Source organism: Branchiostoma lanceolatum, chromosome 6 (genome assembly GCF_035083965.1).
Source record: "Branchiostoma lanceolatum isolate klBraLanc5 chromosome 6, klBraLanc5.hap2, whole genome shotgun sequence".
In the NCBI taxonomy this organism is placed as follows: Eukaryota; Metazoa; Chordata; class Leptocardii; order Amphioxiformes; family Branchiostomatidae; genus Branchiostoma; species Branchiostoma lanceolatum.
Genome location: NC_089727.1, coordinates 9,159,039 through 9,184,409, shown reverse-complemented (window position 1 = coordinate 9,184,409; position 25,371 = coordinate 9,159,039). Strand labels below are relative to the sequence as shown.

The window sequence follows — 25,371 nt, the reverse complement described above, 5'->3', positions numbered from 1 at the left end:
CTAGGTTTAGATGAAGACAAACTCCCTTAGCCTGACCTCAATCAAGCTCCTGTAACGGCTTACTGCCCTGTAACCGCATAGCCACCCATAGCCGGGGAGGGGACAGAAATCCCCGGACAGCTGGAGTTTGCGTTATGCAGACTAAAACTCCCTGAAATCTATAATTTCTCAACGCTACTTTCGTTAAGATTAAAAAGGGTTTGTCTAATGGAAGTGCGCACACACACATACACACGCACAGGTGAAAATGTTTCTTGATGGTCTTGTTGCAATCAATGGTATTGCTGTAGGATTTCAATGCATATGGTACAATAAAGCACATACGCGCATACACAAAGAGATATACACACAGCACACACACACACACACACACAAATACACACACGCGCACGACACACACACACACACACACACACACACCATACCCACACCACAGAGAGAGAGACACACACACCGACAGTCACACACACACACAAACACAAACAAACACAAACAAACACACTCTTACACACCAACACACAGCCTCACAGAGAGAGAGACAGAGAGACAGAGAGAAAGAAAGAAAGAAAGAAAGAAAGAGAGAGAGAGAGAGAGAGAGAGACAGACAGACAGAGAGAGAGAGAGAGAGAACCATCTTACCGTCTTGTAAGGACACCGCAGACATCATAACACAACAACACAATAACGATTTCCCTCCAACGAAGCTGTGGTGCCACTAGATCATCATTAGTGAGTTGCCGTGCAGGGAGCCCGTCAGTCTGCAGCCACACAGATAAGCGGGGGCTATCTAAACAAACTCCGGCCACCTTGCAGCTGGGCCCGGTTAGGACCCAGCCGGACCCCGTACTTAGGGAGGGAGGAGAGGGATCAGTCTGATAGAGGGAGATGGATGACACCGGAGGCCACCCTCAGTGTGTACTTCTTGTTGTTGTTCTTCTTCTTGTTTACTTTTATTTAAAGGCCCATTATGTAATATTAGGACAATTTCGAAAGTAAATTTTCATGCCATTTCTTGACACAGTAAGTTAGATTGAATACGATGTAATGATGCAAATATGCTGTAAAGAGGTTGTACATGTCATTCACATTAAAATTTTGGTTTCGAGAATGTTTTCATTTTTTGGGACCAAAATGTAACATAATTGGCCTTTAAAACTTTTCCTAGTGCGTTCACGTTGAGATTATAATATTTTCATTAGGAAGGCGCTTCACAAAGTATAACAGTATCTTACAGAGCATATCTATTGTCCTGGTAGATCATAATAGTTGTGCCACGGATTCAGCATCTGAGACCAACTATTTCTTCCTTTGTTTTTAAAATCATTTTTTTCTTGATTTCAATATCAACATGTAAAAGAAAATGTACATGCCGAAATGTCCCGATTTTTCATTTCCAAAATACTGGTTAATACTATTTGTGGAACACTCTAAAACGAAATACTGTAAATACAGAAATGTTCGCGGTAGTTTTATGTTCACGGTTTTCGCGGTGAACTTTCACTAAAATTTCAGCGCAAACTTAAAACCACCGCGAAACTTTTTGCTCATCTACGACTGTGGCGCGAACTTATAACAACCTCGAACACTCCATTTTCTCCCTACCGCGAAATAAAAACCACGCGAACTTAAATGCATTTACAACAGTACATGAATAGACTGGTTGGTCCAATGCCGTTACCTGAGGATTTAGACGACTTTTTAGACGACAAAACTTTTGTGATAGTGTATAATTGATTAATTGATTGACATTTGCAATACCTTTACCGGAAAACACACAATAAAGAACCATCTGTTAAATATGGAGCCCAACAGCAGCCTAACACCGCTGTATATTCAATCATACAAGTTTTGATTCTTATAACTAAACGCACAAAAGTGTCGGCACTCTTTGAAGTATGTTTCCTCCAGGGCAAGATGGGTCGAACTAACTCTGTTTAATGTCTATCCTTTTCATAAAACCGACGTTAATTGTTCTCTATTGATTTTCACCATCATATATTCACCGTCCTTAAATGTCAAGAGCACAGGTAAATCAGTCATTGGCTGAATGGTTAATCCAATTATGAGATTAACGGTCGACGTTCATCCGGGCCAATGAGGTGGAGCGTTCTTTTGTGGTGCGACAATTTACGATTTCGTGACTCCTGACCGAGACTTCAGCGGTGCGTTGTTTCAAAGTTGTTAAAATACGACCTGTAAAATCCCGGGACGATCATTAGATCTGAGAGCGGCTTCTTTGTAAGGCCTCTGTTTGGTATTTCTAAGGTCAGATGTAAAAACTGGAGACCGTCCAAACTTTACCATGAAAAGCCCGCTGGTCTCCACAAGGCTTATGTTGTTAGTGATGGGATGTTGGGCGTCTTTAGGCACCCTTTCTACTAGACAGCGATCGGTGAGCGACCGTACAGCGACCAAAATTGGATTTGTGTGACATATTGTGCAAGATGTAAAATCATTATTTAAAAGACAACAAAACATAAAATTTATCTATAAATTCGATTAATCATGTGTTATAAACCCGAACACGCACAGAGGCCAAACGGATTCGAGATTACGACCCCCACGTGCTTCACTGTCCCTCAGCTAAAGTATTATCGTACCGTAGTAGTATGCAACATTATGGGGCTCAGTTGTGGAACACATTACCACTGAAACAAGGAACTGCTATTACTTACAAGAACTTTAAGAATGGCAATACCGGCGGAAATTGAAATCTGTATTCAATGTAGCATGGCTTTTATGATTGATTGATTATTATTGTTACTGTGTAATTAGTTGTAGTTTGTGTTTTTATATGTTAAATCAGTGGTACCTGAAAAACAGGCTTCGCAGCCTGAGTTGTATTTGCCCTGTATAGATAAATGAAATGAAATGTCCGTATATTTACAACTGACTTCCTTGACTTTACAACTGACTTAACAACTTTAAGAAGCGAGAAGAAGTTGAACCTGTACATACTAGTATACTTAAGTCATTGTACTTCTGCTTTATCACTATTATCTGTTCTTGTAATTCGTAAACGTACAATAAAGGTCTTTCATTCATTCATTTGTCTATGAAATTCGTTGAGCGATCTGTAAAATCTTTGGTTGCAGTCTGTAGTGGAAAGGGGATTTTAGTTAGCTCGCGCGCGATCGATAGAGTTGTACCAAAACGATGTTTCCGTAAGTATAGTAATAATATTACGTTTGCATCAGTTTTAATAATGACAGTGTTAGATCTATGAATTGACACACTGTGAAAGGGCAGGGTCGATGAGTAAAAATATCGGACACTTTTTTTTCTATACAATTACAGTTTGCAGTACTTTAGTCTTCCGTGCGTTCTGTTTTCCGACATCACCATTTAAGTATACTTTTGCTTTACATGTTGCAGTACCTTACAACAACATTGAATCAAACGTAGTAAAAAAAAAATTGTAACCCATTCAACATGAATACTCTATATCAAAGTACTGCGTACATTAATATAGACCGTATACCAGTACAGTATATACAGGTATACGTGGACCGTAGGTGCAGTGGATTGTTATTCATTGTGTCTAAGGCACGGTATTGGAAGGTGTTGCCCATCCAGCCATCCTCTCCTTCCATCGCCTTTTGCCTCACCAACCATGCCAACAGAAGCCATGGCCAGGTACTCATTTTAAACCCAGGTGGATTGAGGAAAGTCGTGCAAAGTGCATCTCCAAATGCCTTTCTCCACAACGTTTGGAAGAAAAATCGCATTCCGTGGTTTTCCATGCCAGAAGGATTAACACTTGAATATGGTAGTCACACACCTTCAGGCGTGCATGCGTTTTGTTGGAAAATGAACCTCAGTATACTTTCATCAGACAAAATATTCCCTCTTTAATTCCCGTTTATTACAGCAATTCAAGAAGAAGTCACGAACCCTCAATTCCGTTCCTCACGCCTATGTTTGAGCCACAGCACGTCCATATATAGCAAATGTCCTAAAAACTATTAACTTGAGAAGTGAGGAAGAAAGTCCGCCACAAGACTGGTCATCTAGAGAAAATGTCGATGACTTCCCTTCCTGTGTGGACATCCACAAAACAGAGGTCAGTTCCCAACTGGTCACTCAAATGACATTGATGACTCAGTGGTTCTTTCAGTTTGTAACCTCCACCAGGCCTTCCTACGGGCGTATGGATTGTAGAATTCAGCAAAAAAAGGAATAATTGGCCAGTATAGCTAGTCCACAGTAAGGTCAATAATTCGCCGCTTACAAATGAAACCCTCTGGTGGCCAAACTTCCCTTGCAAATATTCTCCCTAGTAGGTTCTTCGCTTGTATCATCTAAATTTCATTTCACAACTTCCCAGGTTATTGTTTTTTTTTATCCCGGACGGTGTTCCCCCTCCCCCTACATTTCCCCCAGTCCTGACCAGATTAGCTAGTGTTCTCTGGGCGGGTGATAAATGTTTCGCCCCGCCTCTGTCTCTAGTAGGTAATCCACGGGCGCACAGACTTCCGTCAGGCAGGGCAGGTTGTTCGTACCTGTTCGTAGCCTGGTATTCAAACCTATCATAGCTGCCGAGTCTCTTTCGCTCTCTCAGAAAAGTAGCCTGGCCAAATAATTTTAGTTAGCCTCTACCAGGCTCCACATGTCGCTGGAAAAATCGTAGAAGTTGGCCAAATAGACGGATAACATGCCAGAGAAGTTAAGTCCACTATAGAAGTTACAGTTTGCGACCTTTTGGATGGCAAATGGTCCCTACCTCCGTAGCCGACCTATTTGGCCAATTTCTACTATTTTTCCAGCCATCCGCGGGGCCTGGTTGAGGCTACGTTTTAGTAACCCTTCCACTGATCAGGCTCCTGGCGGAGGGGGCCCAATCGGCCCCTGACAGCGAGAGCTTGTGTAACACAGGCTACCCGCAAAGATTGGATATCAGGCTAGGTAGTTCGGCCTGTATGGTATGGTAGTGCTAGGCGTGAGGACCATAAACGCTAGGGGCTCACTATACAAGCCCTGTCACATCTGGCCAACCATGGCCTCCCGACCTTCTCCCGACCATGGTTGGGAGTTAGTCGCGAGCAAGGCGGCCAGTGTGGTTGGGAGCCAAGTTGGTCGGTGAGGTCGCCTACTACAAGTAGTCTTTGAAAGTCGTCTGCGAGAGAAAATCATATCACTATAGATTTTGAAAAATCAAAGTCGGAAAAATCATATTCTGCTTGGATGCGATCATCAGAGGAAAGAATTGGAGTTAGAATAAGATTTCAGACTACTCCCAACCCAGTTCCGACCCTCAGCTTCGTTTATACAAGGACATTATATAGGAAGGACTGAGCACAGAGTCAGTCCCCCGCTGCGCGCTATTGTACAGACCCGCCAAACCCCGCGGCGATCTATTGTTTCCGCCCTCCGGCGGCGCTCCTTTGTGCTCCCCCGTTCAATTCGTGTCTTCCCGCCAAAACACTGCAAATGAGCCCGATCATGACGTCACGCGCTCCGATGCTGGCCGAACACTGCCCGAACCTACCCGAACTACGGGCGAGATGCCTGTAGTTTCCGCGGATTTCCTTATTTGGGAAGCAAACGTGACGTGTGCAAACAGCAGCAGCTTCTGGGGAAGACGCTGGCGGCCATTTTGATATGTGTTCGGGCGCTGTAGAGTAAAGATTGGTGAGTTTACAGGCTTTTTCGTGGAAATCTCATAAAGTTTTTGTCTGTAAAACATGTAAGAACATTCAAAGATTTATGCTGCTAAAACATAGTTACATCATTATTTGTGTATAAGTAAACGCTTTTTTAAAAAACTTCGAACGCTTTTGTTTACATTATTGTACAGTTTACTACAGATCGCTAGCGATTTTTTTGTGATCGTTGAGCAAGAACATTCCTCAATTTTTTACAAATTCCGTGGATGGCCTTGCACGGTGAGCCAACAAAGTGTACATGTCCGTATTTCGGGGGTTGTTTGCACAGCCAAGCCGTTTGTTATCTTATTATGGCCAGCACTTGCAAGGGGAACATGTCCTGACATCCATATCTTTGTTAGGTTCCCAATCTTATCGACTCCCGATCTTTGTGTTTTTTTGCAGATTGCAAACTTCCGTGGAAGGGGCATGACCACCAGAGCGACGTCTCACGATACAGCGATACCGAAAATACAACGTAGAAGATAAATAAAGATAATACGCATCAAATTATTTGTTGGAACCAACCTCCCAAATTCTGTTTTTAATAAAATGCAACACTACCTGTAAATATTGAATAAATACATGGATTTCTTGAATTCATAAATCTCTAGTGTGATAATTTCTTCTTCAATTTTCTAGTCAGTATTCTAGCTTGACGCAAGTGTTTTTGCCGGACGGTAGCGATGAATGCAGATCCCCCCTCCCCACAGTTCGGTTGCGCCAGACTATTGTTGCAGCAAATTATAAACGGATATTGAGGCACGATTTTTAAAAATATGTGACTCAGAAATACAGATCGTTTAGAAAACTAACTTATAAATACACTACACAAGGACATTATCATGTTGTGTTGCTTGATCTTGTGCTTGGTGAAGACGGCTCTCTTATAAACTTGTTTAAATCACACAACATGCAAGTGAAAGTGGTAGCTTTGTCGAAATTTTTGTGTGGTTTTTGGGACTTCCAGCTTCCCCGTTTTTTGACGATCGTCTCGAAAATCACTCAAAAACAAAGTCACCTTCGCCTGGTCCGGCCATTCTGAATTTGTGTTACAATAGTGGACCGCTTGGAATCCATGCAAATCTGGGGGTGATTCGTATGTAGGTGTTAATTATTTTTACAACCATGAACCGAAGGTTCTTGAATAGGGACTGAGTGTGTGCTCAGTCCTTCCTATATAATGTCCTTGGTTTATACTATAAATTGTCGTGGTCGGGAGCAAAGTCGTGGGAGGGTTCAAAAGATACGTTCTGAAATCCATACATATCATGTACATACTCGTATTGATAACAACGTCTATAGTAAATATAGTTTACGGAGAGAGATAGGATGACTATTCGGTTAGTCTTGCCAGCCAACCTTCCAACAGCACAAAGAATTCAACGTATTGCATATACTATAGCTATTACATCTGTTACTGCCTACAACCGTGTGTGACGGAGCTGTCTTTGATAATCACTTTTCTTATATCTAACTATATGTTCACTTGAGTAAAAGTTGATTCAATGGGATCCACAACTGTTTTTTACATTGTCCAAGTAACGGAAATGTATGGATAAATCCGATAAAAGGAATAAGATTGGGGGCGAGAAAACGTTTGTGTTTAAAAGTGTGTCATGTGCAATCGACAAGGTAGAATTTGGTAATAGTCCGCAATATTGGTTGGTGTACTCAAACAGCATTTATGTGTTATTTTCATATCAAAAAGAAAACACAATGAAAGATCGTGCAAATGCGACATATTGAAGTAAAAGAGTTCGGACGTCTACCTACCGATTTCAAGGAATTTCAGCCGTATTTTCGAGATAGAAATACTTTTAAAATGCTATAAATGCTAAGAACTTGATGTAAAATCGTTTCTTGGACCTTAACTGCTGCACGTGGTTTAAGCAACAGTTTAGAAACATGTGGTATTATTTTGTTTGGAAGAACAAAAGACCGTCCTTCGCGTGTACCGGCCTAACCCCTGACTCCCTTCGGGTAGGGTTACACCGCGGGCCCGATGAATTCTCTCTGAAGCCGCGGTGTCTGGGGTCGACCAGGTCACTCCCGTCTTTGTCCCTGATTGAAACAAAAATCATTCCCTCCCTTTTATCTTCCGTCTTCTATGGAATGGATTTTCCAAGAAATCGCTAATAGGTTGTTCTCTTCTTTTTTTTTAAATCTCATTTCGGAAATCTTCAGAGTGTCGCCAACTAAATTGTATGAGCGGTTCGGAGCACATCGTGAAATGATTATCGTAGCCGTACGAAATTGTCGGAACCTTAGACGGGCGGAGTTGGAGGCGACGGCGCACACAATTCAATTATACAATTAAGAAGTGGCGACAGGGGCCGGTGGACATATTGGCTTGTTTATTTCAAATTTGTACGTAATCTTCTTCTGAAAAGGTAGCTCGAGGAAAAGAAATTCTTTCACATCTACTTTTCATTAGGCTGCCGCCCGAGTTGTCTCTGGGCGTAGGTCTGTTTTTTAAAAACGCAAGGTGCTTTTTTGAGAGAGTCAGACTGGTACTAGCTAGACACATGCATAGCTGTGAAGGGCATGTCAAAGAGGTTTCTCCTTTTTTCATGATTCATGAAAGGAATTTGGAGGCTTAGTGTCAAAAATGTTATGATAGACATTCTAAAATAGATAATTGGCGGGTCGATTAGAGCGTTTAACATATCAAAGAGGTTTGGGTCTCTCTTTTTGTTTACCCTCAATACAAACCAACATCATATCATCCTGGTAGAGTGTGTTCTTTTCTTCACCCCAAAAATAGGGAACGTAAAATGCGAAGAAAAGTACTATTCGTTCTGTACTTAGTTGTTCTAGGCTTTGTTTGAAATCACTACAATTCTCACAAGATTTTTCCGTAGGCACGAAAGAAAAACGCTCTTACAATTCATATTTTCTAAACCTCATTGGTACAAAAGTTGTGAGGAAAAAAGCCTATTGGTGCCAAGGTATAGTTTTTCTAAAAATGTGAAAATGACAAGAAATTACGACAAAATCGTACAAACGACAAAATTTTATATAGGCTTCAAAATAGGTACAGAGCAGAAGTTTCTAACATAAAGCTCTAATAATGGTTATGATTTAAAAGCGTACTTTTTCATTCACTCATTGTCGTCTAAATTCTATTCTTATAATCCTGTTACAAGATTTGATAGGGGATTTGCCGCTCGGAAAAAAACCTACCCATCCCCAGATTGCTGAGGGAACTTAGTGTCTAATTGGGTTCCTCTGATTCCGACGACGATAAAGCCCGCACAGTTTACACTAGTGGCGCTAGGGGCGGCGATCTACAACTCACCCCCCGCCAGCCACCCACGGGTTCCCGCCAACCCTCCCACAGCACACAGGGCACAATTACTAAAGTAAACAAGCCCGGTCGTTGGTGTTCTTGTGTGAAGTGGGCCCAAGCGTAAACAAGGGGCGGGGCGCCGGTCGCCAATGGCGAGGGTTGACGCCGCCTGTCATTATTATCCGGCGCTAATGCACGTAATTGTTGGTTTAGATTTAAGTGGGGAAATTGATTTAGCCTCTTAGCTGAAGGTTCAAATTCAATCGTTAACAAAATCATTGCGGATATTCAGAGTAAGCTTGTTACGTTTTTTTTTTTTTAATTTTCTTTAACAGCTACATTTTGTATATAGTGAAGCGGGTATTAGAAATTCGCATATTTTTCGAACTGACTTGTTCTTCTGTCAAAGCAGTCCATTTGAAAATAGCGCACGGGAAATCTTGCAAGGTCCCGAACTTCCTCGAAGTTTTTGGAAAACACGGGTTAAATTTACGCAGTTTTATCATTGGAGTTTTTACATCTTCAGACACCGTTGTTCTAAATCTCTGCCACCTGCGTAAACGTCTATTAAATTAGAAATTAGATCAATTATTCTTTAAAGACAGGTAAAACAGCGACGGCTTCTCAAAGAAGCTGAAGAACAAAATTAAAGGAATCACTTGCCGCCAGTTCGTTCAGTTTGATCAGTGACCGGTGTTGTTTTCGGCGGAGGCGACAAATTACAGGGACACGACACGAAACTTTTGCAACGGACCCCTTTTAGTTTTCAACTCCATGGCATGGCGGCGCTTCGGTGCATCCGGGTTCTTTCGCGTGAGTCTGCTGGCCTGCGACATGGAGGAGACGGCGTCATCGCAGGTCGTCAGTCACACGGCGGCCTGACCCGGCCCTGCCCCTCCGCTCACAGCCCCCGCCTATAAAACACGTCAGCGCGCCGTCAGCCCGCAGTCGGGGTCGAGAGAGGCTAAGAGAACGCACCAGACCTCCTGCTGCAGTCTGACCACACGTTCTGACCCATCTTGTGTTCTTCGTCTCGTGTTGAGATCATAGATGGTGATCGACCTGTCCTAACACTGCAGTTCCGCTCGCCGACGCTGGGGGATCCTGTTGTTGAATCAGTCCGGACCTGCCACCGTCCCGGCAGTACCAGTAGAGAGACTAGCCTGGAGACAGAACGTGCGCGCTGAACTCTTCCTCATCACACTTTCCCTACGACAAGTCAATGCTCAGTCATTGCCGATATTTTTATCTTGAACTACAGTCGAGGAAAGAGCTGTTGGAGTTTGCTGTGAGGTGCTTAGTCCTTGGATAAGCACGATGAGTCTAGTAGGAGGTTACGCGATTCATCCCGTGACGGCACCGCACCACCACCACCACCACCATCACGAGCCGTACCCGGCCTTCCCGCCCGGACCCTGCCGCCCGGAGGAGTCCCCCTACACGTACACGGGATGGGCCTTCGCGCAAAGCGACCTGGCTCCCATGTCGCCCGATCAGTACTCCGTCAACGGCTACAGCCCCATGTCGAGCCCGTCCGTCAGTCCACCGGACTATCCCACCCGCCACCATCGGGGGCACGAGACGTTCCCCCCGCCCAACGGGTTCCACCACCACATGAACGGGGTGCACCACCACGGGGCGCCGATGAAACGTCCCAGAGGCTCCGCCAACAAGAAGGAGCGCAGAAGAACGCAGAGTATCAACTCTGCCTTCGCAGATCTCAGAGATCGCATCCCCAATGTTCCAGCTGACACAAAACTCTCGAAAATCAAGACGCTAAGGCTAGCGACGTCTTACATTGCCTACCTCATGGACGTTCTAAACAAGCCGGAGGGCCAGGGGACGGGCAGCGGAGAGGCTGCGGGCCCGTCGGGCTTCCAGGCCGACCTAAAAAAGATGGACTCACGAGACGACAGCAGACGAGAAGACATGGTGAGTTTCAATACGCCTTTTGTACAATTCTTTTTACTACAAATTTTATTTTACCCCCTTCTACTGTCCGAAAAAGAGACATACTCCCTAACTCCAAAACAGACCATTTTGACAACACAGGTATGGATTTCTGTATTTTTTCACAGCACAGAAATAGAAAACACACAAGTTTCTAACATTCTCATATTAAAGATATAGCTAAGAAATCACACCTTAGTTCTTGTTCTATCCGTGATATTGGGTTGTAGAGAGTACTTGTGGGTTGACCTGCGAATGTAAACACAGGCAGCATGTCGGTGTGTGTCGTCACACATGTACAGTGCAAGGTGACTCATACCCCACGGCTAAAGAGCCGTATATTTTTTCAATAAACAATCACAAATGCTTTACAACTTCCACATTTAATAAAACTTTAGATTTTATGGCCAGGATTTAGGAGCGTTAACAACTGTCTATTCATGACAAAAAATTGAACTGCTCTTTCCAAGAAAGCCAGCGATATGTCTGGAACTGCAACGGTTTTTCGGACGAGTGTTTGGGCGTGCTCTTGTGGTGGGTGTATGTTGTAACCCGCATGGCATCCTATAATGGATCCATAGCAAATTGCACAAGAAGCCACAAAAATGTCCGTTCTCGCCAAACAAAAGAAAGAGAAACCTTTTAGCAATAGGAAATCATGTGTATGTAATGTTAAAGCCTGTTTGTATGAGAGTTATAAAGCGATATTTGTACCTGTTCCTGAACTGAGACAGCGCTTGTTCAAACCTCCAACAAGTATTCTGAAAAAAAGAAGGTGGAAATAAACATCCTATGTATGTGTTTTGGAGTACATCATTTCAACACGTTACGTTCTAGAAACTTACGGGAAAGCTTCTTTTTACCATTTACAAAACCGGACAGATATCATGTCATAGAAGTTGTCATTTCATCAGGTTATGTTATATAAAAATCTATGTTTATGATATTCAAAACGTATTTTGTGTGCTCGTTGCGAAGAAACAAAGATATACAATTAGGCTGAAATGTTCGGCTGTCCATTTGAGCTTGATGCATACAAAACTCTCGGATAAGGACGCTTAGAGTTGTAGGCACTGCGCAAGATAAAACCGAAAGAGGGAAGTCATTTCTAAAATTAATTTTTCGCTGTTTCTAGATTACAGAAATTGTACTAATTGGTTCTTAGTGTGCGGGATTATGCCGTAGATGGTTCGAATCCACCGGGATAGCGGGACTGTAATATCATGCAGTGAGTAAACCAGAGAGGGAACATATGGTCGACTTTGGCAGCCATCTTTCAATGGAGACCCACTGATAGTGGAGACGCCGCTAATCACAAGCGGTTAATTCTTTACAGATAGATTGACTGAAGATAGCACCTTATTTAAGAACGTTCACGTTTGAAATATTGCTGCGATTTGAGCACGTCTTTTTCCTCACTGTATTTTTTGACGTTGGTATGCGGTAGGGCTAGTCGGACTATGTCAGTTTCTTGCGATGGGGTTTGCCAGCGGTGCCTTGTAATAAAAAATGGTGGCATTCCTGGACGTGGAAATATTAGGGGAGCTTGCGTCGGTGTGGGGCAGCGGTTGGAACAACTTTCCCGCCCACTAAAGGGACACTGACGTGAAGCCACACACGATTTCAGACATTTTTTTGGCTTATCTTTTGACTGGATTCCCCGCTGGGTTTGATAGCATCAGTCATTTAAAAGAAAAATGAGTGTTTGTGCAACACACAGCCAGTATTGTTTAGCTTATGTGTTTCATAAGCGTAAACTTGGCACAAAATTTGCTCACACATACGAAACCTACGCAGTACCTTTGACACAATAATGTTGGTCAAGGGTGTGACATAACTGACCACATGGATTCCCAGAATCATTCAATACTACAAGGATGCTGTATGACATTATGTAACAAAAACCTTGTTGCACACGGTTGTCTGAATCTATCAGGATTAAAACTATTCAAATTTGGTTTCTCTTGAACCAGGATTCTAAAAATCATGTCTTTGTTATACCAGCAGATGAACGTACGTCTGTGAATACTACACTGCAGAGTTAGTTCCTTGTCGACCGTTCTTTCTACCAGTCTATGTCGAATCCAAAACTTCCACCATCCCCTCTCACATCGTAGCCTCCGTTGCAGACTCCTACCGGCTGTTTTCTTTTTCAAGTTATAGTTTTACTATTACTTTTCAAAAATGTAATAGTAAAACTATAACTTGAAAAAGAAAACAGCCAGACATCGCTACTTCCTAAGACTTGTAAAGCACTTCTTAAATCTTTCAAAGAAAAAAAAGATCACCCAAATACCCTGAAATTGCAAAGAAAATACCAGAATTGTTCAATAATCTGCCCAGCCTGATGTTAGAGATGAGGAACAAAGATAGACAAAATATGCTCGTGTACAGTTGTCTCTGTCTTTTGTTACCTCGAACCATTCATTTTGCTTTTCTCTTATTACAAACTAAGGAAACTCTACTAGCTACTGCCAATACTAAGGTACAATGTGCATCATGCATCAAGTTAAGAAACCATATTTTCTTACAACAAGCCTCGATGAAATTTTGAATACCTTTACATGTTTAGAACTAGCTTGTTATGTTTAGAAGCGATATTATACATTGTTAGTGAGAATTATAGGTAGACAAGAACCATATGGACAAATTATGTTGGTCATAAACGATCCATCCAGTTTTAAGGTTAAGATGAAGTCCATCTTTGTACTCCGCCTCACTAGCTATTGTATACCTTCTTCTGGAGTCATTATTGATTCACCTTTGTGGTTAGCGCCACAGCCACGCAAATTAGCTTACGAACTACTTCCCATCAATCGTCTGAAGATAATCTATATTTTTTTTAACTCCGCAGGGTTCCATCTTACAATCTAGTATCAAGAGCGAGAAGAAGTCAAAGGGGAGAACAGGATGGCCACAGCACGTCTGGGCACTGGAACTCAAGCCTTGAGAGAAACGGACTTGAACAGTATATACTAGTATCCCCACACCTGCTACGTCTACCTGAAAACTACAGGAACCGCTTGTACATCTTAAGAAACCAAGCTGGCCTTGACCACAAGAAGGAAGGATATGCGTCTCTGTCTTCTAGAAACTTCAAGAAACCCAACACAAGGAGTGGGAAGGTAGTAAGTAACTTCAGATGGAAAGGAGAGAACAGGCTAGCGGATATGTAGAGAGAAGGGACCTCACAGTCCGAACGAAGAGATCTAGTGAAAGACTGCTTCCGCGGTAAGAATGTAATTTCCTTAGTGTGTAGCCAGGAGCGTTTCCGATAGATAAAAACTTACACTAGAAACCCATTTTGTCTCGTTCCGAAACGTCGAATACGCTAAAAGCATTTCTGTGGGACTAGACAGATGTTGGCAAACGATGCTTTTTAACAAGACACAATACACCTCGAAAGAAACATGTATAGAGATATCTATATAGCACAGAAGAAGAGAGAAAATATAGAACCGGTTTTATTCTGTAAAGATTCTTTCGATGTTTCGGCTGTTTTAGTCTCAGTCTACAAGCAAGACCTGCATTGATTTCCACGATTATTTTGCACTTGGCAGTGTATATTCCATGACCAACTTTTTAATGCCAATTCTTTAATGCCAATTGGAACTGTAGAACGATACATAAAAGTCCTATTTTTGTACTTTTCTTTGTGTAAAAAGTATAGGCATTTAGTAAAATTATAGTTGTTTACTATCAAGTGTTTACAAAATATATGTACAGATTTATAGTATTTATTTGACGACCGACGATTGTGAAAAGCCAAATGTTTACTTTTTGCTTCACAAAAATGCGATGTTCTAGTTAGTATCATACTCTTTATAGTGATTAGTTAGCGTCTATTTTCTAGCAGATTTTAAACTGCTATGCATTAAGTTGAGCTTAGTGCACAATAACTGCACATTCATTCCAATGCTTTTGTAAAGGTTGAACAGAAACTGTGTGAAACATACAAGAAAGTCATCAAGCTACAGCGCACTTGTTTTGTACTTACACAAGCGAGCTTTGCTTTGCTAAATCTCCTTGTCATGTCTGCATTTTTAACCTACGGCTTTTTACCTTGTCACACCAAAATACACTCTGAGATGTTTCAATCTGATTTCTTTCAAGTGTGTCTTTTGTGTTCCTTCTCTCAAATACATAGGTTTTAAGGACCTCAAGGTATATACAGACAAGCTATAAGATATAGAGAAAAGCTAGTGTGTTTTTGTGAGAGGAAAAATGGCGCGAAAACGACTGTATGTTGTGATTCGTTACTCTCGTCGTTTTTCGTGCCTTGACCTCTTGAGAGTGAATGCGATGCAGCTCAATGGATCAGCTCTTTCCCTTTGTTCGGTTCAGACGAGAGTCGAGATTACTATCATACACATTAGCTGCAGGGAAGACATTTTTATCTCCCAACTGTACGCCCCATTGTTCACCAGCCTTTTGTATGGTGCAACGTCGCCATGTGTGTTTGGGGGTTACGGCTCTACTGTTCTGAACTTGCAACATGAAGACATAATATGTTTCGTGCAAATTTACCACTTGGAAAACTAATGATCGTGATCAAACTACATTACCCGCATCATTACTCTGTTTGACTTCCTAACGGACTTATTGTTTGAGTAAAAAATCAGTTCTTTCAAAAGGTTATTCTACTTTGTGTAAAGAAGTTGGTTGGTAGCTGTATTTCTTTCATTGATGATCCGGGATGTCTTCTTGCAATCGTGTCAAGCGAAAATACGGTGCCCTCAAACCTTTTGTAATTTTAAACTACACGGCAAATCTCACCCACACAACCGTTAAACATTCCAAAATACCACAATCTACAACTTCTTTCAGTATTTACAAGCGTCACAAAGTACACACACAGCGCGGCACTCTATAAATTTCCCATTCTATATAGAATCAGGCTTTAATTTACATCAAGCAGTGTAATAAGAGTTATTCCAAAGGGACCGCCAGTGTTAGGCTAATTGATCATCTTTTTCTAATCTAGATCGATAGTAGATAATGCTAAAAGGTTGTACGGGTGAAGTACAGGGGTTTACAATCCAATAAGGACTATCAGTATTCCCAAATTGACTTACGATCTAGACCAATCCACGGAGGAATAGCATGATTAACCTGTTTTATGGAGAAGTGCATCGACCGTCGCAAACAAAAATTCTTTTTGAAATTGCGCTCTAATGTACCAAGATTGGTGAAATTAAACATTTATAAAGGCATACGAATATGTATGATTACAAAATATGAAGCATGGACGACATAAATATAGATTGATTGTTAATATGCATGTATATGTTCATAGAAAGACATGAGTATCGTGAGTCTTCATGGTCCGTTTTGTCGTCTGGTCGCCAATATGTACCACACCGCTCAACCAAGACTCCATAGGTTACAAGTGTTTTCGCAGGGGGAGTTAGAATCAACAAACACTTGGCTCATGTTAGACACAGTTTCCCTAACAAGACAAACAATTTGGGGGTAGCAGGGTTAAACCTACTGTATAAAGAGGCTTTGGAATGTAGTAAGCGGTAAGAGCCTCAGCTTAGAAGGTATGAGGGCATGATTTTTACATCACGGTACAGAACCCTTTACTATGTGCACAGTGCATAAAAAGAGGCTTGTAGCGCAAGGTGGTGTGTTAAGTGAGTTTAAGCGCGGAAATACGGACTAAGATAGTACAAATCTTCCAAGTAGTTGAGCGTAGATTACGCATACAGTTTTAGACATCTCATTCTGTATGTTGCAGCGCTTTATGCTTACCCAAGTCCATGTTTATGAGCCGTCGTCAGCTGCCATACTGCATTTCATAGTGAAAATGATCATTGAACATACGTTAGATTTGAAATATCGTATTCCCAAAAAGAAGAGTTCATTATTAGCAAAACACACAAGGAAAGTCGCACTTTTCACACAGCAGTACAATTTTGCAACGTTTTCTGACAGAAACGGGCGTGTACATGCGAGGTCCTCTTTTAACGTGTTCCCTAAGAATGTGTTGGGCTTGTTGTCATATTTTACTGTACAGGTTTTCCGGCTACAGTACGGCCATGTTGACAAGGCATGCCAGACAATGTTAGGTGGTGGCTCCCTACAGTTTACGTCTAGAACCCTACAGACACGATTGATGAGACTTGCGGCGACGTTTGACAGATTTTGTTTACTGTTGACGCGGTTGTTTACACCTTTGAGATGACGTCAGCGTGCATCTTCATGCACGCAATGTAGTAAATCTTTAGAGAAAAAAAGATAAAAGAGATAGCGGACCATCCGATGTATCTCCCAATGCCTCGATCATGCACTGGTGGCACTTGTGGCAAACAGATTTAAAACTGGCATAAAACTAGTGTTGTGTAAGTTTTTTGAGTCATAACCTAACGTATACTACATATACAGTGATTAACAAGATGGAACTTTTATTCTATTGCTTTTATTATATCCCATAGAAATAGTACATGCTTACTATATTATTTCGTGTATGTCACAATTTCGACTCGTGCAAAATACAACTGTTACATTTGATCCTACAATGCTACAAGAAGCATATTTCTTGTCTAGTGTATGTATGTATCATGCACATTTACCCAGAGGTGTTCAATTGCCTACAAGATCCAAGACACACAAAATGATATGCATGCTACGAAACAAACATTTTAGGTTATACCATTGATGATAGCATTTATTGTAATCTATTGAATGAATACTGTAAAAGCAAGTCTTTAGATTGCTATTTTTTTTTTTATCACAACTGGAGTAATGTCTTTCATTGGTGTTCAACTGAAGGAACGACACTGAATAAGAAACCAGAAACGTTGTGCTAACCATCTCCAGATTGCTTCCAAGAACGAACTAAAGATCTTGAGACAGTCTATCAAAGATTAAACTCACCCCAAAATGCAGTGGATTCTCGCTTCTTATCCAAGATTCCACACTTTCATTTCTCTATCTGCAAATACACAGGATTGAAGATATTAGACCATGTGGTATTTTGATGAAAACGGAATATACAGCAAATATATGTCATTTTTTTTCACAATTTACAACTGTTTGTTATCACATTGCATGCTTGCATACGGAAACCATAGCGTAAAGTTGTTGTACAGTATCATACATGTATAACACACACAATTTTTAAAACCCCTTTTTGTAACATTTTGGTCCAAAAACTGAGGATATTCTCGAGGACAAAACCTTCATTGGGAATGACATGTACAACCAAGGAGGGTTTATAACCTATCAAGCCTAAAAAAACACCTTGGCACAACCTCTTTTTAGCATATTTGCATCGTTGTTTCGTATTTCTGGTGTTTGTGAACTGTGCACCGACAGTTTCTGAAACCATCACAATATAGTAGTCTCTACTAGACTAACTACGCCAGCTATAGGGAGAATATTCACCAGGACAGGAGAGTTTGTCCACCATAAAGTTTCATTTCTTTGAAATTTCCATTAAATGTTAACCTTCCCGTAGACTGACTCTCCTGACCAATCATTCATTTCTTTGTAGAATTTTACGATTCACACCCCCGTAGGAAGGCCTGGTGGAGGCTAACAAAATAGATCCTCCTTGATATCATTGTCGCCAAGCGAGGCACACCAGAGAAGCCTGGAATGATAGATTGCGGGCTGTAACCCAACACAGATAATGTAGCGGAGCGAGGATTCCTGAGCGGCGGGCCAACATGTCGGTAATTACCGAGGTATAAGAGACGGCCTCGCGCCGGGGTCTTATCTCTGTCCCCGATCCCAGCCCGGTGCCAGGGCTTTTTGCTCTGGTATGTACCGATGGGCTTGCAAATAAACAATAACATCAGGCAAGGTTTTTTCTTTGTAGGTCCCAGAATGTCGACAGCATGTGCCTTTCGGCTAGAAACAATACTAGTTGACATCTTGAGAAGAAAATTCCAACTTTTCAACCGCTGAACATTATTGCCTTCGGCCAAGGAGCGTAAGTTGTCACCAAGGAGGTTATATATATATATATATATAACCTACATATATATAACCACCTTGTTTTCACTTAAATTAGTTGGTTTGTTGCTTTTTTGGTTGGTTTAGCGGCTTATGGACACAAAGATGATATATCTATGCTAATAATCATGAATGACATTTCATGATTTTTCAGGTGGTCTAAGGAAGAAATGAACACATCCTGATTAAGATACGGATTCAGGAATCTCAGATTCGAGAATGTCTTTAAGATCCCCCCCCCCCTGAAACGTTAAACGTGAAGACAATTGCAATGCTACTCTTCCCTCCGTTTTCTAAATCTGGTTGTTACTATTTTTGCCCAGTTGTCTGGAACTTGTTGGCCCTTAATTGGGACAGGATTTTGTTCGCTAGAGTCGTTGCTGACCCGATCTTAACATCGCCTAGCGGTCATGGTCAAATTTCTCCAACGGTTAAGCCTGTAGCACTTCGTCATGTAACAGTGTCTAGGACAGACAAGCAATTGTACTGGGTATAAAAAGGTAAAGGTAAAGGTAGTCCCATAGCCTTTTTGAGGTCATAGTGGCAGTGGGTTGTTATGCACTGTGTCTAGAGTGCGGTATTTGAAAGCGGAGCCCAACCCTCTCCTTCCACCGCCTTTTACCTGCCCAACCGAAGTCAGGTCCGCATTTTTACACCTGGGCGGAGCGAGGAAAGTCGAGCCTTTCCCAAGGACACAATGCCTAGCCAGGAACGCCAGGAATCGAACCCGTGACCTCTCGATCTCGTGCCCGCTAGCCTAGATATATTGATGATAAAACATCAGAAATATTGAGGCATTTGGAGGCCTTTATTTTTTCACGACTAAAGAGCTGTCAGTTATATGACTCTTATGCGGTGTGTCAGCCTTGAAATATAATAACGTAGAATAGGAAAGCGATAAGTTATTACTAATTCAGCAGATTTCCACGCATTAACTTTTATTGCTGCAATAAAACGATCGCTTCGCGTATAATCCTCGTGATTTACAATGGAATCTACCATATCACTCCGCCAGTTGTACATTTGGTGAACGCCTTGGCCTTCTGATGACACGTTGGTTGGTTGGTGAAGCTTGTTGTCTTGGAAAATTACTGTTGTCGCGGAGGGCTCTCACAAAGTGCATTTAACCTCTATAATAACCAGTCTACAACGTAATGGCTAGAGTTACGAGTCTCATGTAATGATGTAGCGTGTTTCGGTGAATGGTAGAAAATTACTGATGGGAGGAGGGGTGAGGCGATTTTACTGAGGTGACGTCAGGTGGGAAGAATTTACGTGTGACCGCAAAGGTGAGCTGGTCAGGTGTTGGGGTTCAGGTAAGGGTCATCCCCGGTCAGTTTAAGCCGATGACGCGGAGATTACTACAGGCATATGGACATCATCTTCGCGTCTTTCGTGACCAAAGCGTGTAGTAACGAGCATTAACATCTACTAACATAATTTCACCAGCGTACATAATTCCACCACCCTATACAGACACGTCCAAACAGATCTCCAACCCAACGTCCCCCAGTATAATGTACTCCTCTATGTTTTAACTGTGCACCCCTTGGAATTGCTGCACGAGAGATGTCTCAAACCCACTAGTACTCTTTTTCAAAGTAGCGGATTCATGTAACCCGGCGGATTAATGTTAATGGTGGTTACCCATTACTCTCTAAATATACACAGACATGTCGGAACATATGGTTGTGTGTGTTTGTATTGCATACCCATGATACACGGCAAAGCACCTCATGGCGTAACACACTAGGTTTGTACTGAACAGTGCAAGCTGCATATCCGGACAGATTTCATTTGATGCACTCGCACCGGGAAGGACTCCTACTCTTAATGATGAGTGTGGTGGGTTCTCTGACGTGCTTGAGCTGTGGCTTTCCTCAAACACGTGAGAATACATATATGTATCGACATCTCATAGACAGTGATACGTCATATTCAGATGGGACAAAATTAGTTCAATTTTAGTGTTGCGTTTTGCTCTTAGATGGATTATATTTTACTGAAAATGCGATCCTTTCTTTGACAACTGCCACTAGAACGTGTGTGTATGAAATTGGCTATTTTTTAACCAACATTTTTAGTTCTTGAAATATGACCGCATATGTACTAATTGTTCCGTGTCACGTGCAAGTTTGCGCCGTCTATTGTTCGCTTTCTCTCTCTTTGATGTCTAAAGTACAGATGTCGTCTACATATATCACATCTGCACATGCCGGTATTATTAAACAATCAAGGGCTTAAATTCGTCTTTTCTTCGGGGGCATAAACTATGTATCTGTTTCCAGGTGTATTGTCTCATATTTCCTGTTGTAACTCATACGCAGGTGCGAATTTCTTGCACGCTTGTGACGTCACAACACCGTTTGTGCTATCGTGTTTCCTTTTGGAACGGTGTGAGTGTAACCTTTGACCTTTGTAGTACATCGCTCAGTCTAGTTCTTACGCAACTCAAGTTGCAAGAGAAACATTATAAAACACCGGAACGATATGTCATTCCTTCTGGCAACGTTAGCTAAGCTTTAGGCCTCCCATATTTACTCTATTGACACCGTAGTCATTGGAAACGAGATTGACATCATTGGGCGACATTTTTTTGGCCGCGAGCCCAAAAAAGTCTTCTAACACATCTGTTACTTTATAAGGTGTCGCGAACCAGGAAGAACCACACTTCTAATGTTGGGGATTCGTAAGGACCGTGCGCCGAATGAGTGGGGGCAAATGTCGGACTTAGTTACTTTTACGCCATGTTACTTGTTTTGGGTTGAAGCCGACATTTTGATGAAGGTTAGATATCCAGGAAGAAAGATAGTTAGATACGCCAAAAATAGCTACTCAAGCAACTGGATGAAATTTTCAAACGAAGCCGACATTGTTAGCGCGGCAAAAAAAGGGGGAAAAGACATTTTCTTAAACCAATATGACTTTTTTTTTTGCATTCTTTGACTTCCAACCTCTTTTCTTTCCCCACTACGTTCGGAAAATGCTTCACGTCAAGAATGTATCCATTTTGGCACATTCGTGCGAGTACAGAATATATTTCTATCCAATTTTTCTTTCGGTTTTACTGCTACACAATTCTGTACGGCGGAGAGATATTGTGGATTCATTGTGAATCATCATATCTAATATCACCTTTAACATAACTCCACTAGGTACATAATTCCGCCACCCTAAAGATATACGTCCAAACATATTTCCAACGCACGTCATATATGATGCACTCCTGACTGTCTAAACTGTGCATACCTGGGGAGTGCTGCACTAGAGATCTCTCGAACCCACTGTTTTTCAAAGTGGCGGATTTATGTAACCCGGTGGATTAATGTTAATTGAGGTTAGTTGTCGCAAAGTATGCTGACTATGCGATTCTCGAAATCAGCTCTGGACGAACAGACTAAAAGAGTGTTTTACAATCAAATCCGATTTTCTACACCGTCTATTTACTGATAAATCGCAGCGTTGAACTTTCTCCGACCTTCCAGGGATGCACGCACGTTGGATCAATCATCTACCTATCATTTGTAACTTTTTGTCTGTCAATATTCCTGCATAGGACCCGTATTCCTATCCGCGAAATCCTTTGGATGAATAGAGACGGCGCCCATCTCCAATTCTATAGCCCTTTGGCCACGCAGAGCCACTACAGCAGAAAGCAAGTCCGAAATGATAATAAAAAAAGCGATGAAACAGTTATAAGCCATAAATCTAATAATTTGTGTTTTGACGAAACACTGTGTTTCTAAAACACTTAAAAGAAAGAGTGTAAATCATTACGCCATGTGCAATATGCAATACACTTACATGTAACCAAGAGGCTAAACGTACAATGCTCATACAACAGAAAGTCAAGTAAAATATGGTTTTGAGTTTGTTTTCCAGAACGTTCAAAACATATCGTATGACTAACTGTTCCTAACTCAATAGTCAATACATACATTGGGCCTTTAGACGACAGCAACTCAAATTCTAAATGCTCTTGGTATGAATCCAAATGATCACAAAGTCAAATGTTCTGATCATTTCTTTTCATAATAAGTTTTATAAGCGAATGATATGTTACTAGTTGTTCAAACGAAGTTTATTTCGTCTTCCAAATCATACTTTTAGATCATAGTATTTAATCTATAAAGTTATATGTCGTACAAATTAAATTTTGGTCGCACAACGATCCATGTCATAACAGTCGAGAGAATTTAACGATCTTATTTGTACGCTGTGGAAGTTTTATTGTCTTTTAAACCATACTTTTACATCTTACACATTCCAATAATGATATCAAGGGTCATAAATCAAATTTTGGTCGCTGTACAGATGACAAAACATACAAACCGTGAAATTCGTTGAGCACTCTGTTGAATGCGGACTGACTCTTCTGGCCAATTAATATTAGTCTTCTTTTTTTCCAATTCTACGATCCGTACCCCTGTAGAAAGGCCTGGTGTAGGCTATGCCTAAGCGGTGTGTGCCCATCTGTGTGTCATGCCCGGGTGCGCACGGCCGGGGCAGCCATCACTCGGCGCGGTAACCAGACCTAACCTCTCTGATTAACGGCCCCTCCAGACTTTGTGTCGCCTCCAAAACCGTCCAATTGATAACAACACAACCCGCCACGGCCCCGGAAAGCTAAACCTCACATATTTCACTCCTGGACACTTCACCTACACCCCTTCCTCCCAGCTTTCAGTCACGCTACGGAAAACACCATCCATGTTTACATTCACATTTTCGTCTGAGAACAGGAACAAGACGGTAAAAACATAGTTTACATTACCGCTTTTGATTTAAAGGCCCATTATGTAACATTTTTGTCCCACAAATTGAAGCTACATCCAATCCTCCCAGTCTTCAGTCACGTCACAGAAAACACAACCTATCGAAAATATGCTGAAAATAGGTTGTACATGTCATTCACATGAAAATTTTGTTCTCGAAAATATTTACAAGTTTGGGGCAAAAATGTTACATAATGGGTCTTTAAAGTTGGTACCGTCAGTCATGTTTTAACCGTTTTGTTCTCAGACGAAAATGTGAATGTAAACATTGGTAACCCATGTTTATATTTACATTTTCGTCTGAGAACAAGTTAAAATATACTTTACAATTTCAAATTACCACTTTTAAAGGCCCATGACGTAACATTCTTGCCCCAAAATTGCAAATATTCTCGCGATCGAGACAAAGTCTTCATGTGAGTGACATAAACAATTTCTAACATATTTTCATCATTATTTCATATTTCTGGTGTTTGTAAACTGTGCAGAAACAAGCTGCACAAGGGCTTTGGAGTCATTGTTGTGAAAATACAGCAAACAAACAAAGAAAATAAATCCGTAGATAGTTTAATATAGACTGTAAATCAGTGTATGTTACTAGATCGCTTTGATCCACAACCTTAAGCTCTATATCTGCCAACATATTGGAAAGGATTAGTCGAGTCTATTTTGCCCTGAAGAAGGTATCTGAGAAGTTACCATAACGTCGGCAGATTCAGACATTTGCGTTGTGTAGCAAAGAACTCAAAATACAGAGAAAACTAAAATCACTAGATTTCAGTATCATTGTTAAACATAATATCTTATTGAGGTATTCTTCAAGTTTCAGGACTAAAGAATCTCTTAAGCTATCATCGATTATGATGGTTTTATACTAAAAAAAATACTAAGCTGTGTAGTTTGTTACCTAAATAATCACAATGACAATGGTCTTTATTCCATATCCATGTCCAACATGGACTTAAGACATAGAGTTAGATGACTAATGTAAAAGAGTGGAAAAATCTATACCTACAAAGACCAACCCCTCTTCTCAAAACATTTTTAAACAAATCTACCGAATTTTTCAATTACATGATAGCTTTTTGATGACATGATACACGTGGACATTTCTTCCTTCGTTAAAAATGCATATCTTTTTAGTTGTAGTGCACTTACAAGAGATTTGTGAACATTCTAAAGCAAAATGTAATCTATAATTAGACGAATATCACTTTTTGATTGTATGTCACAAATATTTTTCTATGAGTTATTCACTATACACAAGGCTATCATCTTATATACCAGGATTTATCTCAATGCACTTGAATAGCAAATTTAAGTACATATTGACATGTGACAATCCAGGCATGGTATACGTAGGAAAATTTATTAAAGAATGTCTGGACATTAGAAGTTTCTCCAATGATTGTAAAAGCTCATTCTCATCCCATACAACACACTCTTGTACGTTTATGTATTAGGTATATTAGCCTTTAATATGGAAGTGTTGTTATGTACCAGTAGATGCCATACTTTGTACCTTGTACAACTGTTGTGCAATAAAATTATTCATTTATCATGATAATGGCAAAGATCGGAAAATCTCGTTCGTGTCCTTAAATGACATAATTTTTAAGTGCTCCTGATTTTGAGCCAAGAAGAAACTGTTCTGTAATACGGAGAACAGGAAGAAAATGAAGTCCTGGTGTGCGGCTGACAAAAACTCGGGCCAGCGCCATCAAACACCGGCCCAGTGGCGCTCCGT

General features: G+C 41.2%; 2 protein-coding genes and 1 long non-coding RNA gene across 7 annotated transcripts in view; 2 read left to right on the top strand and 1 right to left on the bottom strand.

Moving 5' to 3' along the window:
- LOC136436447 (uncharacterized) overlaps positions 1-25,371 on the bottom strand; it is a 98,043-nt gene that overhangs the window by 2,996 nt on the left and 69,676 nt on the right. Inside the window, exons 3-5 of one of the 5 annotated variants that reach the window (XR_010756045.1) lie at positions 17,767-17,824; positions 11,602-11,648; positions 11,082-11,136 (exon numbers count right to left, since the gene is read on the bottom strand). Coding sequence is in view for 2 of the 5 variants with exons in the window: in XM_066430439.1 (XP_066286536.1) it covers positions 11,082-11,136; positions 11,602-11,648 (102 nt within the window). In the remaining 3 variants the exon portion in view is untranslated. Of the gene's footprint in view, positions 1-10,884; positions 11,137-11,601; positions 11,649-17,766; positions 17,825-25,371 lie in introns of those variants that run through there. The other 4 variants (XR_010756046.1, XR_010756047.1, XM_066430439.1 and 1 more) reach the window with 4 other exon arrangements.
- On the top strand, positions 5,269-6,244 carry LOC136436448 (uncharacterized). Its single transcript, XR_010756048.1, has 2 exons — positions 5,269-5,631; positions 6,051-6,244. It is a non-coding gene; the product is annotated as an uncharacterized lncRNA (long non-coding RNA).
- LOC136436446 (heart- and neural crest derivatives-expressed protein 2-like) lies at positions 9,270-14,989 on the top strand. The gene is made up of 2 exons (XM_066430438.1): positions 9,270-10,869; positions 13,742-14,989. The coding sequence occupies exons 1-2, from the start codon at positions 10,255-10,257 to the stop codon at positions 13,835-13,837; spliced, it is 711 nt and encodes a 236-aa protein (XP_066286535.1). The 5' UTR covers positions 9,270-10,254; the 3' UTR covers positions 13,838-14,989.